The sequence below is a fragment of the Camelus dromedarius genome, chromosome 5 (genome assembly GCF_036321535.1).
Source record: "Camelus dromedarius isolate mCamDro1 chromosome 5, mCamDro1.pat, whole genome shotgun sequence".
In the NCBI taxonomy this organism is placed as follows: Eukaryota; Metazoa; Chordata; class Mammalia; order Artiodactyla; family Camelidae; genus Camelus; species Camelus dromedarius.
The window spans coordinates 74504070-74517580 of record NC_087440.1 but is presented as its reverse complement, the minus strand read 5'-3'; the positions used below and the strand labels follow the sequence as shown (position 1 = coordinate 74517580).

The 13511-nt window shown below is 34.9% G+C and overlaps 1 protein-coding gene across 3 annotated transcripts in view; it reads left to right on the top strand.

The window, feature by feature from the left end:
• The window catches only part of CEP128 (centrosomal protein 128), a 357240-nt gene that overhangs the window by 299493 nt on the left and 44236 nt on the right, over positions 1-13511 (top strand). For all 3 annotated transcript variants that reach the window (XM_064486166.1, XM_064486164.1, XM_031454133.2), the window contains one exon: positions 4855-4878. In XM_064486166.1, coding sequence (XP_064342236.1) covers positions 4855-4878 — 24 coding nt within the window. The remainder of the gene's footprint in view (positions 1-4854; positions 4879-13511) is intronic.

The following is a 13511-nucleotide window of genomic DNA, read 5'->3' as shown; positions in this document are numbered from 1 at the left end:
GAGTAACTTTGGCTTTTAATAGATAACATGCAACTTTATGTATAGACCATTGATTCATTCATATATTCGAAGTCTACTTATGCTGTATTTTAAAGCTTTTTTTGGTGTTGCACTCTTGAGGTTGCTTTGATTTTTTTTCTATTTTGTTTTAATTTTTAGAAGGATTCCATGAAATGCTGATCTTTTATGGTGGTTAAAAAAAAAAGCCTTTTCCTTTCATTTTACTATCTTGAAGCTTGGAAAAAGAATATATCTGAAATTATTTCTCTTTTAATTATTTAAAAAAAAAGAATGACAGTTTGTTATATGTAATGGGTTGTCATGTGGAAGTGCATAGAGAAGAAAAGGGACACATCTGCATTTTATTTTATATCCTTCATATAGGAAGCAGCAGGTAAACTGTGAGTGTTGATTAAACCAAGTTAAGGTTGACAGGAAAAATGCCTTGCAGTGGTCTCCAGGTGAAGCTGAGTGGATTTTTTTCCCAGAAGACAGGCTTTGTGTTTATAAAACAGTGATGAGAGGAGGTCCTCATGGCGGATTTTCTTTTTGAAAATTATATGTCCATCTTGGCCCTTCGGTCCCGGGGAAGATTCCGGAGTTAGTCTATACTCTTAATGTCTCTTAGACTCAGAAGCAATAGAGACTCTCATTATGTTTTTATGCCAGTATTGTGTTTTTTTGTAGGCTAGCTAAATTTAAAGCATCCTTGGAGCGTACTGCATTGTTGTGATAAAGTCACTGGATCTGTACAGCTATGCTTACCGGAGGCAAAAACCCTCTTGAGCATTTAGACCTAGAGCCTCTGTTTCATCTCTTAGATGGGATGGATGAAACCATGTGGCTAGTTGATTGGCTCAGCTAAGTCAAATAGACTGTTGATGATCAGGGATTCAGGCACCAGCTATCCATTTAGCCTTCATTTCCTGACTTAGCCTACCGATATTTGCCCATCTCCAGTGATGCTAATGAACTGGCTTTGGTTTACTCATAAATTCTAAAGTATACCCCATTGTGACCAAATAGCAAAAGGACTATATACAGCTCAGGGCAGGTTACTAACCTCATTATAAAAAGTTTAAAATACATCTTTTTTATAGTGCATGTGCTATTGCCTCCCCCCAAAAAATAACTCTCCTTACTTGATCTGTCAAGCCCAGAATAAATTAAAATGTGATTTCTAGCAGCATTATTTTCACTTAAAAATGGCATGCAATAGTCACACTGATGTCTGGTACTCTTCATTTTAACTCAACTGACTATGCACTGACTACGTGTGTATTCTCTCAAGAGTGAATGTTAAAATAATTGTTGCCATTTCAGGTTTCTCTTAGACTTTCCCCCCTTAAATTAATAATAATAATAATAATAATAATAATAATAATAATACTTTTAGTACTAAAGAATAGTGGGAAAGGGACTATCCAATTACAAAAAAAAAAAAAAAGACCAATAGCAATAAAACATTTTTTTCCCCAAGAACTTTTTTCTTCAAAATATTTGAAGGAAATTTCTCCTTTGATTTTTAACCTTCCACTCCCAATTGTTTCTTTCCTCGCTATCCAGAAATGTTTCATACAGGAGAAATAAATAGATTTGGTCCACTAAAATAATTTATCTGTATAATTCTTACATCTTATTTCAGGTATTTTTATTTGGAGCAAAAGTACTTGGAGGCCCATGGCTGGGCTCCAGAGAGTCTGCAGTTCTCCTAAAAGTATATGCAAAATTATATGCTTCCTATATAATGTACATTTCCCTGGGGAAAAGATAAATTTTCGTCAGATTCGTAAAGTCCGTGACTACAAAAATAGGAACTACTGATTTATTAAAACCACCTGAAATGGCTTGATTATAGGGCGAGTGTCTTCATTGCTTACGGAGCCTTCTTCCCTCTCCACTCTGCTCACCTGCTAACCCCCTTTCAGCATTCTAGCAGTTCTTTTTTTTTCCCCAAGATCCAAGGTTGGGATTGTGTGTCTGGTGGGAGAGGAGAGGAGACTGTTGGGCCTGCAGGTTGAACTTGAAGATAAAAATCAGTTGAAATGAACATTGGAGCTTAAGCAACAGCAACAAGACACTACAGTTGCAGTGAGAGTGGGAGTGGGTGAGGTTAAGGAGAACATATTTTGGTATAATTATATGTTCATTCTAGGATGTATATGGCATTTTTTTTTCATAGACTGTATCAGTGCCACAGAATTGGCTTAAGTTATCTCTATTTTAATGATAAGAATATGGGAGGAAGTACGCAAATACTTTGTTTAAGAATCAGGATTTGTAGTAACTTAATTCTTCTATATACAGAGTTATAATAACTAATCTTGTCTGCCAAAAAAGAAGTCAGCTACAACCATTTATATTTTCCAAATACATTTCTTAAATTTTAAAAGCAAGTTAATAAGTTCATGAAGATTAGGAGTAGTTTCTTTTTATGTATAGCATACAATTAAGACCAAAAAAATGCAATTTAGACGGCACTCACTAATTGGCAGCCGTGGCGGGCATCCTATTAGCTGCTGTTGATTGAATTATTTAAATTCAGGTTAATGGACTGAATTTCATATTTCCCTAATTTTCTCATTTTCTTAACGTATACATTTTTCATTTAAAGTTATCTCAGTACTATTTTTGGAATGGTGTAGGTTATAGACAAACAGACATAAACAAATTGCATTGAAGTAGATTATTGATCTGTATATTTTAAAGAATTGGAGGTTTTTTGACCATTGGTGTTTATGGTCTTATAGACTAGGCCTATGTCTCAGTCAGCATGGACTACTATAACAAATTACTGTGGACTGCGTGACTTAAACAACAGACATTTCTCATAGCTCTGAAGCCTAGCAAGTCCAAGATCAAGGTGCTGGCCGATTCGGTTCTTGGTAAGGGACCTCTTCCTGACTTGTAGACAGCCATCTTCTCGATATGGCTCTGCATGACAGAGGACAGAAAGAGAAACAAGCATTCTTGTGTCTCTTCCTGCATGGGCACTAATCCCATCAGGGCTGTATCATCGTGACCTCTTACCTCGCAAAGACCACACTGCAAATGCCAGCGCACTGGTTTTCAACACATGAATTTTGAGGTCCCAAACGTGTAGTCTATGACAGTACGTATCACTTTTAAAATCCTGTAACAAATGTTTAAGTAAAATGAAGACATTAATACATAAGTTATATCAATTTATCTTTACCAAACACTGAGATAGGAATTAAGAGAGAATTTAATTCAGTTGTTCTGTTTTGGCATCATATGACATCAGCTGATTTCAAAGCAGCTGTATGTGTGCCTTTAAAATATACAAATCATAAATGATATAAGCCCCATAAATACGTGGCGTGGGGACAACTTAAAGCCCTAAGCCTTCCGGGATGGTGTCTGTAGGTGCGAGACTACCCAAAGACTGTCTCATGAGGTTCTGTTCAGTCTGCAAAGGATGATAAAGCTTTGCTGAATGGTTTTGTCCCAGACGCACTGTGAATAAGATGGCTGGTAACAACAGATGTAACCCCCTTTGATGCATTGTATGCATTTATTATGAATTACTCAAATGTGACAGTACACAAGTCACCAATAAAATAGAACTATTTTATGAAAATTATGAGGGCAAGGGTGAGGTTCTCTCAAGTATGCCAACAAAATGCAATTAAACAGACTGTATTGTGAAAAAGTCTGCTTTGGGTTCATTTTGCGTAATACATTCATTTAACTTGTCCCCACATAGCCAAATGTTCAAAGGGGCCGAAATGTGCAACCCAGTTTCCCAGTCTGAGGTTTGGAGGCTGGGTTGCAGTCCTCAAAGACAAGGCCTCTGTGTATTAGGCGAAGCTGGGAGAATGCAAGGGAGGGCCAAGTTTATGCTCCTGAGTGTCGTGGGTCCATGTCAGTCTCTGCAGGGCCACAGAGATCTGAGCTGAATCGCCCTGTGCGCCGTCTTCCCTCTTTTCCTCTTAGAACACCAAATGATTAACTAAAGAACAAAGAAATCCAGATTTCATATATCTCCTCCAGCCGCTTAAAATGAGAAAATAGAAAGAAAAATGGCCTTGATCCTCTTAAAAAGGATAGTTTTGCACTTTTTTAAATTTTCAGACTCTCATCTCTCAGTTTCAGCCTTTTTTCTTTGGTAAGAACTTCTTGTATGTAGCTATCAGCTCTGGAAAGAAATGAGAACACAACCATTAGACTGAGAATGAAACCATTTTCTTAATCATTTAGATTTTTGAGATATTGTCAATGACCCTTTTCAAAACCGGTATTTCTATGAATACCTTGTTAAGATGCTGAAGGTAGTAGAGACCTGTCTGGGTTTAGGATTGGCTGCATGACATTTCTGTCTCATGTATTTTTCCTGCCTTGTTTCAATTAACAATATACATATTAATTTTAGTTGGTGATCTTATTTTTATGTCTGAACTTTACCTGCCTGTGAGGTCACACTGTGTGCTGTATACCTAATTGAGAGCTGGTTTGTGTGCTAAATTCCTTTTTTATATCATTACTATTGTCTAGTTCTGGTTCATATATTCAAATATATCCAATAATTTTATTTCCTTAGAGAAGTAATTTTACCAATAGAAAAGTGGTCAGATCTATTTCATTTAGAAACTGTATCTAAATATATATTTAATTTAAATTAAACCTTGCAGTCCTAACACTAGTTGAGATGATTAAAAAGGATTCTTTTATGAATATATTTCTGTTGGAGAGATCATTCTGAGTAGTTTTCCTTTTTTACATTCTTCAAGAAAATGTTACTAATAGAAGATAAATAGTCTTAAAAATTAAGTAAACTTGAAGTGATTTTTAATAACTTTGTTTTTATAATTATATATTATGCTTTGTTTGCAGGACCGTGTAAATGCGTTAGAAACGGTAAGTTGGGGAATTTTCTTTCTCCTTCTGTCAGAATCACTGCTGGGTCCTTGGTGTGGATTTCAGAGCACTCCCCAAAGGAAGCAGTCCCAGAAAGCATTTCTAAAACTACATCTAAGAGTCAAAGGGGAAAATAAGCTAAACTATGCCTGAAAGGTATGTTGATAACAGACTTTTAAAATGAAAAAAAAAAAATACAGGAAAAAAGCAAAAATATGATATTTAAGTGGTCACCACTCTCAGAAGATGATGTTGCCAATATGTACTGATTTATGGAAAACATAATTAGTTTAAATGTAATTATGTTTTCCTTTTATTTCTGTATCTCCCAGTCGCTAAAAGGATGAGTCAATAAGAAAGTCAGATCGGGATGCTATTTACACTTTGAAGTCTAGACGTTCAACATTTTTTTTCAATATCCAAATAATGATAAAGCCTTTTTTTCAATAATCTTACTTGAGGGAGTCTATTATTAGAAAATCATCTTTTTAAAGTGCATGAGCGTAAAGATTATGTGCTTGCAATATTTATTGGAAAATGATTTACATACTTGTGAATAGAAAAAAAGGGGAGACAACTTACTGTGTGGCAATAAAGTAATGGTTAGATAAGGTGTGAAATGTCCACCCAACATGACACAATGATTATGAAAAAGGAGTATTATATAATGTTAAATGGAAACAAATTCAAGACACAAAATTGCATGTACCTGAATGGTAACTTGTGATGAGAGGCATATGAAAAAAGAATACAAAAAATTGAGAACCATCTTAATAGTGACTTGTTAAATAAGAATTAAGGCTGTGATTTTACTCCTTTGTCTGTTTGCAAGTTTAAAATAAAAGATTGTGTTAAATTTTTATAATAAAAGCCATGTGGATTGAATGAATGATAAAATAAGTTATGGTATACTTTATGATGAAATGTTATTCAGCCATAAAAAGTCATTTTCAGAAAGTAAATATTGCCATGCTGTTACATGGTGTGAGGTGAGGAGAAAGTATTTAATGGTATATGGAGAGTATGATTCAAATGTTGAATATATGTATTTTGTATTAAAAAAAGGCTTTTGAAAACAGACAAAATATTAAAAGCAGTTTGGGACTAGTGGTGATTTTTTTTATGCTTTTAATGAGCAGGCAAAAAAATAAGAAACTTATACACAATAAGGCTACTAAGGAATAAAATATTTATTTTGTGATTATGAGGAATGGAAAGATGCTAATAGAGCACATTTTAGTCCTGTGTAAGCAAGTCATTTTGATCAGCAGTGTCCAGACCCTAGTGGATAAATAATCTATTCCTTAGATTTAACTGGGCCATTTGGAAAGTACACTGACCCTCTCAGTTTCAGTATGATGACATTATAGATGTATTAAATGTTTAGTGTTCCTTCACATATATTTTACTTACTCTTAGGAAGTGTCTTGCCAACAGGATTTGGCTTGTGAATTAAATGCTCTTTTTAAAAGTATGAACAAAAACAGAAATTTTGAGTTTGAGGACTTGGGTTCAGCATACAAAATGCCACTTATACAGCATTTAGTAAATCACTCGTTTCTTGACTCCTTCATCTGTAAAAATGATTATAAGTAAACTTATTTTATCAGGGTGTTATGAGAATTAAGAGAAAATATATGTGAAAATATTTAGGACCAAACAAATGTTAGGTTATCATTATCATTATGTGCTTGCTTATTATTTCTTATTTAATCATTTTAATTAAACCGATATGTGAAGCTGAAAATTATATCAATAACAACAAAAAGCCTATAACTTTTATTAGTATTTGTTAATCTTTTTTACTTACATAATCTCTTTGCTAACAAAGTACTATGGCATTAAATCTTAAATGCTTTATTCTAAGGGTTCCTCTAGGAATAAAGGATAAAAATAAAAAGTCGTCATGAGAAAAATAAAATTGATTAAATGAACTAGGTTTTTCACAGTGGCAGTTTTCTCAAGATGGTTTTAATTTGAAATAATTATAAGTAAAACCATAGAAATGAAAATGCTCAGTAATAATGTTAATACTGAAATGTTATGAAATCCTGTATAGTTCATAAAATCAAATATGCTGGAAGCGGTCTCAAGATCATTTACAATTCTCTTGCAACTCAGCACTTAAACTATAGAAAAGTATTGGTGGTCCCTTATTCGGTTTAGTTGATACTTGGATATGTAAGGCTTTGAATGTAGGGTGTATATTCTGGTGATACAAATCTGAAAAGTGTTTGAAATTTCATTATTCCATTAGGAATATTTACAATAGATTAATTTTACAGGTTCAGTAGGTTTAACACCAGAAAATAAGATGGTGCTTTCATCATATTGAGTTAACTTGACTTGGCTTGTCACCAGTTGTCTACATGGGTCACAGTTGTGTCTCTTTTTCCTCCTCTTTCTCAACTCTCCCTTCTCCTTCTTCACTAGCAAGTAAACTTGTTGGATTACAAATTACATTTTGATTGCAAATGCATCCCTAGGGCTTGTCAAAAATTCTTAATGTATAGTGGGTAATGAATAAACATCTGTTGAATGAAAGAATGGATGTCAAACTGAACATTATAAGACTGTTCTTTGGAATATAGGTACACACAGCCCCAAGAGCTGGGGGGAAAGTTACCCAGAAGGATATCAGTTTATTCTCTTTTCCTCAGCCCTTCTGATCAGCACTACACTTTATTTGCTGTTTCACAGAAGCTCTAATGAGCTTCATTAAAGTTTAGTGTGAATTTCCCTAGAAAAGAACCACCTTCAGCCAAAACATAGTAGGTTGTTCCCCAAATAAAATTAAGTGGTTACCTGAAAAAAAACATCTTGACCGAGAGCCCCAGTTCATGGGCCACGGATGGGACTCAGTAGTGGCTATTCATTGGGCCTAAGGCACTATGTGTACGATGAAGAGGAGAAAAGGAAAATGAATTGTGATTAGTTCTCTCAAGGCATTTGCACTTTAATTGAGGAGAGAAGTTCCTTACATATAACTGAATTGATGTTATAAGATAAATATGCACTGTCTACAGCATGTGAATAAGAATACATTTTGTAGAAAGTATTACGAAGAAACAATAATTGTAAAATAAATTCAGACGTCACTGAAGTCTAGGTTTATCAGGAAGAGCATGGCTTTCGTAGTTGAGGACATGATGGAGGAGATTAGATCCATCACTGAAATGTAAAGAATCAGTAGTGTCAGGTAGAAAGAGTCAGAGAAGACATTGCATGTTGGGAAAGTAATCAAAGTTTAAAGGCATCAGTGAACAAAGGGTCTGTTAAAAGGATGTTTAAGAACAGTTTAAGGTAAAATTATGAAATTATGACTCTCATGCAGATATAAAATGATCTCATGACAAATGAGTTTATTTAGCTCATTAATTAGTGAAAGAATGAGCAAGATGTTACTTACAGCTCTAGGGAACATTCAGAGAGCACTTATGAGTACTGAAATGAATTTAAAATAGAGGCAACACTGGCTTCTTCCATAGTGGAGGAAGGAAATCAACTGAACCTCCCTGACAAAATTTATTTACATGTCTATATACAAGAATCATTTGCATAGCTATCAGTCCTCTACAACTCATAAAGTTATAAATAGCTCAAAGACAAAGACTGGTACAGAAATCCCACAGAATCAGAAAACCTAGAAGGGTCTGCTAAGCAAGAACTAGTTTTTCATTGAAAATACCCAGGTAAGTTTTTGTTCCATTTCAAAGACTTTCACATTATTTTTTTCTTGTAGGCTCATTGGAGATAACACAGAGAGTAACAGGAGACACTTTGAAGTGCTGAAATACAAATCAAGGAATTTAGATTTTGATCTTTTCTATCAGGGTTACAAGTAGTTTTCTTCCTGAGTGCCTGTTCCTATCGGTTGGTACTGACTATTGAGATATTCTGTTGAGAAGGATTCTGGGCTGCTCTTTTGGAAAGAATTGATGTGATCCCTTTGCATTCTGTCCTGTGCATTTCAAGGGTGAGAGGTGAAAGCTGGTAGCACGGCTGTTTAGCCCATAGGGAGTATTAATAGTTTTTAATCAGGGGTTGTGGTGTGGGGAGCATGGTGTGTGGGAGTACCGCTGTAGTGGTGGTGTGCAGCACGGAGCGGACTGGTGACCGACTGCAGGTAAGGGCAGGGGAAAGTGCTTGTGGAAGTAATACGACTTTAGGACTGTGCTTGGAAAGTTAGGGATTGGCGTGGTTTGCTATCAGAAAATCAGGGTTAAAGTGGTTACCCTTTTTTATAGAAAGGAACTAGTGAACTTCATAAGTGGTAGGTCAAGGAAGAAGAGGAGATACAGGCAGGACTGGAAGAGGTAGGAGTCATTTAAGGAAATGAAAGAGAAAGGAAGGCCAGTCAACTTGGAGACAGAGATTCTGTTTTTTGTCTCACCGCCTCAGATCTATATTTTCATTTCCAGAAATACCATGATAATTTAGATTCTCATACCTTTGTGTTAGTTTGAGTTATCATAACTTCAGTTAACAGAGAAATCCAAAAAATAATAGCGGGTTAAATAAGATAGAAATTAGCTTCTCCTTTGTGTAACAATCCAAATATACGGCATCCATGGCAGGTATGGTTATAGGCAGGTTTATTTTGTTATTTTGCACTATCATCTTCAATATATTGTGTCCCCCTCCTGATCTGAGATGCCTGTTCCACCTCTAGTCCTTATATTTATATTATAAGTAGACAAAAGAAAGGGAGAGCATGTATGTAACTTCCCTTTAGTGAAAACTGGAATTTACACATATCATCTGTGTTCATTTCCATGTGCCAGAATTTAGTGGCATGATTATAAGTAGCTTTAAAATTCAAAAAGAACCAGATAAGCCATAGACTTTTGGAAATTTGAAAGTAAACTTCTAAACAACTCACAGGTCAAGAAATGAATTATAATGGAAAAGAAGCAACATGCCCAACTCATTATGAATTGGCATAACCTTTGAGACAAAACCAGACAGAATGTATAAATAAGGAAAATTCAGAAACATCTCACATTAACATGGATGCAAAAATATACATAAAATATTAGCAAAATGAAGCCAGGAATGTATAAAAAGTATAATTAATCATGAACACTGACAAATTACCAATTCATCAATTGAGTTTATTCCAGCAATTGAGTTGGTTTAACATTAGAAAAATCAATCAGTATAATTCACCACAGTGACAGGTTAAGGAGAAATATTTTTAATAATGTCATCCCACTAGATGAATAAGAAGCATTTATTCATGTGATATCATTATCATCCTCATAAACTTTTTAGCAAACTAAGAATAGAAGGAAACTTCCTTAATCTGACAAAAGTCATGAGAAAAAAAATCTATGGCAAATCTCACTTTAGCATTTTGAAAGTCCTTCTTTAAGACCAGGAATAAGCAAAGGATGCCCCATTTCACAGTTTCTATTAGACACTGTGTAGGTGTTACTCGCCACAGCATCATTTGGAAATAATGTTGTTGTCTGTATAAAAAGCTTTAGGAATTTGTAGTTAAATTATGAAAAATAAAGTTTAACGAGCTTGATAAAAACCAGTTTATGAAAGTCCATTTTACTTCTAACTCCAGCAATAATCCCTGAGAAAATGTAATTAAAAGTACTATAGCAATAAGAAAGTAACAAAGAACACAAAGTATACAGGAGAGTGTCTAACAAAAAAATTCAGGTCCTTCATAGAGAAGACACTCTGGAATAGCCAAGATGTTTCTGAAGGAGAGCAAGGTGGGAGGAGTTTTCCTCACATATATCAAACTTTATTAAAATTACTGAAATGTAGGATAGTGTAGTCCTGACAAAAGAATAAATAAATAGATTCATGTAATCAAATAGAAAATCCAGAAACAAATATGTGTACATAGAAACTTGATGTCTGACATAGCTCCCATCACATAAGAGGGGTGTAAGGATGGACTTTTTCATAGATGATATGAAAAAAAATGAAATTGAACCCCTATCTCAGATGCAAAAATAGATGAAAGCTTAAGTGTGAATGATGCACCATAAAAGTTTAAAACAAAATACAGTTAATATCTTCATGACCTCGGGACTTAGGACTTAGGGGGAAGAAAAGGCACTGAAAACATAGATTATAAAGGAAATGATTGATGTAACCACATCAAAGTTAAAAACTCCCACAAATCAAAAGACAACATAAAAAGAATGAAAAGAAAAGCCACACTTACAATATATTTGTAGCAGAAAATATAACTGACTACCATTTTGTTTCCAAATCAATTTGTATCCAAATCTTATTGCCAACAAAGCAATTGTAAAAAGATAAACAACTCAGAAATTAAAAAGAAAAAAAAAGAAAAAAGGTAAAAAACACGAGCAAGCATTTCATTTGAAGAAGCATGCAAGAATATAATCAGCTTCGTTCGTAATCAGGGAAATGCTAATTAAAACCACAAAAATTGTCATTTTCTCTATGTACATATTATATGTACTCTTTTGTTTCTGTGACACATTTCACCAGAAAGCAAAGGGAATTGAAACATGTTAGCAGAACTTTCGTTTTTACAACAAAATGATTAAATGTTTTCCCTGACAGTAACGTAGTCTGTGCGTGGTCTTCTGGTAGCATACCCCCACAGTACACAAAGATCTTCCAAAGGGTAGTCAGACATAAACAGGTTAAAGAGAATTGATTTTTTTTAATTTTTTTTTATTTTTTTAACCTTTTTTATTGATTTATAATCATTTTACAATGTTGTGTCAAATTCCAGTGTTCAGCACAATTTTTCAGTTATTCATGGACATATACACACTCATTGTCACATTTTTTTCTCTGTGAGTTATCATAACATTTTGTGTATATTTCCCTGTGCTATACAGTGTAGTCTATTCTACAATTTTGAAATCCCAGTCTATCCCTTCCCACCCTCCACCCCCCGGTAACCACAAGTCTGTATTCTCTGTGAGTCTATTTCTGTCCTTTTATTTATGCTTTGTTTTTGTTTGTTTGTTTGTTTTTGCTTTTGTTTTTTAGATTCCACATATGAGCGATCTCATATGGTATTTTTCTTTCTCTTTCTGGCTTACTTCACTTAGAATGACATTCTCCAGGAGCATCCATGTTGCTGCAAATGGCATTATGCTGTCGGTTTTTATGGCTGAGTAGTATTCCATTGTATACATATACCACCTCTTCTTTATCCAGTCACCTGTTGATGGACATTTAGGCTGTTTCTATGTTTTGGCTATTGTAAATAGTGCTGCTATGAACATTGGGGTGCAGGTGTCATCCTGAAGTAGATTTCCTTCTGGATACAAGCCCAGGAGTGGGATTCCTGGGTCATATGGTAAGTCTATTCCTAGTCTTTTGAGGAATCTCCACACTGTTTTCCATAGTGGCTGCACCAGACCAGCAGCAAACCAGCATTCCCACCAGCAGTGTAGGAGGGTTCCCCTTTCTCCACAGCCTCTCCAGCATTTGTCATTTGTGGATTTTTGAATGACGGCCATTCTGACTGGTGTGAGGTGATACCTCATTGTAGTTTTGATTTGCATTTCTCTGATAATTAGTGATATTGAGCATTTTTTCATGTGCTTTTTGATCATTTGTATGTCTTCCTTGGAGAATTGCTTGTTTAGGTCTTCTGCCCATTTTTGGATTGGGTTGTTTATTTTTTTCTTATTGAGTCGTATGAGCTGCTTATATATTCTGGAGATCAAGCCTTTGTCGGTTTCACGTGCAAAAATTTTCTCCCATTCCGTAGGTTTTCTTCTTGTTTTATTTCTGGTTTCCTTTGCTGTGCAGAAGCTGAGACTGGATTTTTATATCCTCAGCTTCTACCTGCACATTATCCTAAAATAGCTCTGCTTGTAGAAGCTCTCTTTACCCTTCATGATCAACCTCCTCCCACTTTACAAAAGAAAGCCCTACTTCTCACCCATCCAAGGTCCCATTATAGCAAATTCCCCCAGGCGACTGAGGGTGCAAAACAAGGGGCAAGTTAAGATTTTATTGTCTTCAGGTCCTCCTTTAAGCAAGTTATTAAGGTAAGGCTTCTTGTCCTTTTTAGTACTACACATATTTTTTGTAAGAACAGAGAGTTGTATTAGATATGTGGAGTGTTGAGAATAAGTTGTTCTGAAAATAACATATATTATTGATTTGAGGGGGAGTGAAGACAGCTTTATTTAATGATCTCACCTCTTCCATCACCCTACTATAATCCAAGAATGGATAGCTTCAGAAAACGAAGCTAAGAAGTGTTGGAAAGAAGTGACTGAAAGCCGCAGTGTCTTATTTCATCCAGGTTAACAAGCTCTGGCCCGGCTCCATGCCTTATCTATTTATCTATCTTAGAATTATGATTCAAAAGTAGGATGTTTGTCACAAGGACACATTAGCACATTTCATAGAATTAAAAAGTGAAGCCAGAGATTTTTTTCTGCCAGAAAATAAGGCTGCTTTGGCTGATTGGTCTGACAAGAGGACTGGGCTTTGCCAAGCTGCAGCTCTGAGGTTTGGATGCAAGTATATTTAATGCTAAGGTAAAATAAATGTATTAAAGTTTTTAACTGATAGAATGGTATTGAAATTAATAGGATTTTTTGTTTTTTGCATAAGTTAACTTCAATGAAATGTCTCTAACTGAAAAAAGAACTGTTGTAGTCAGT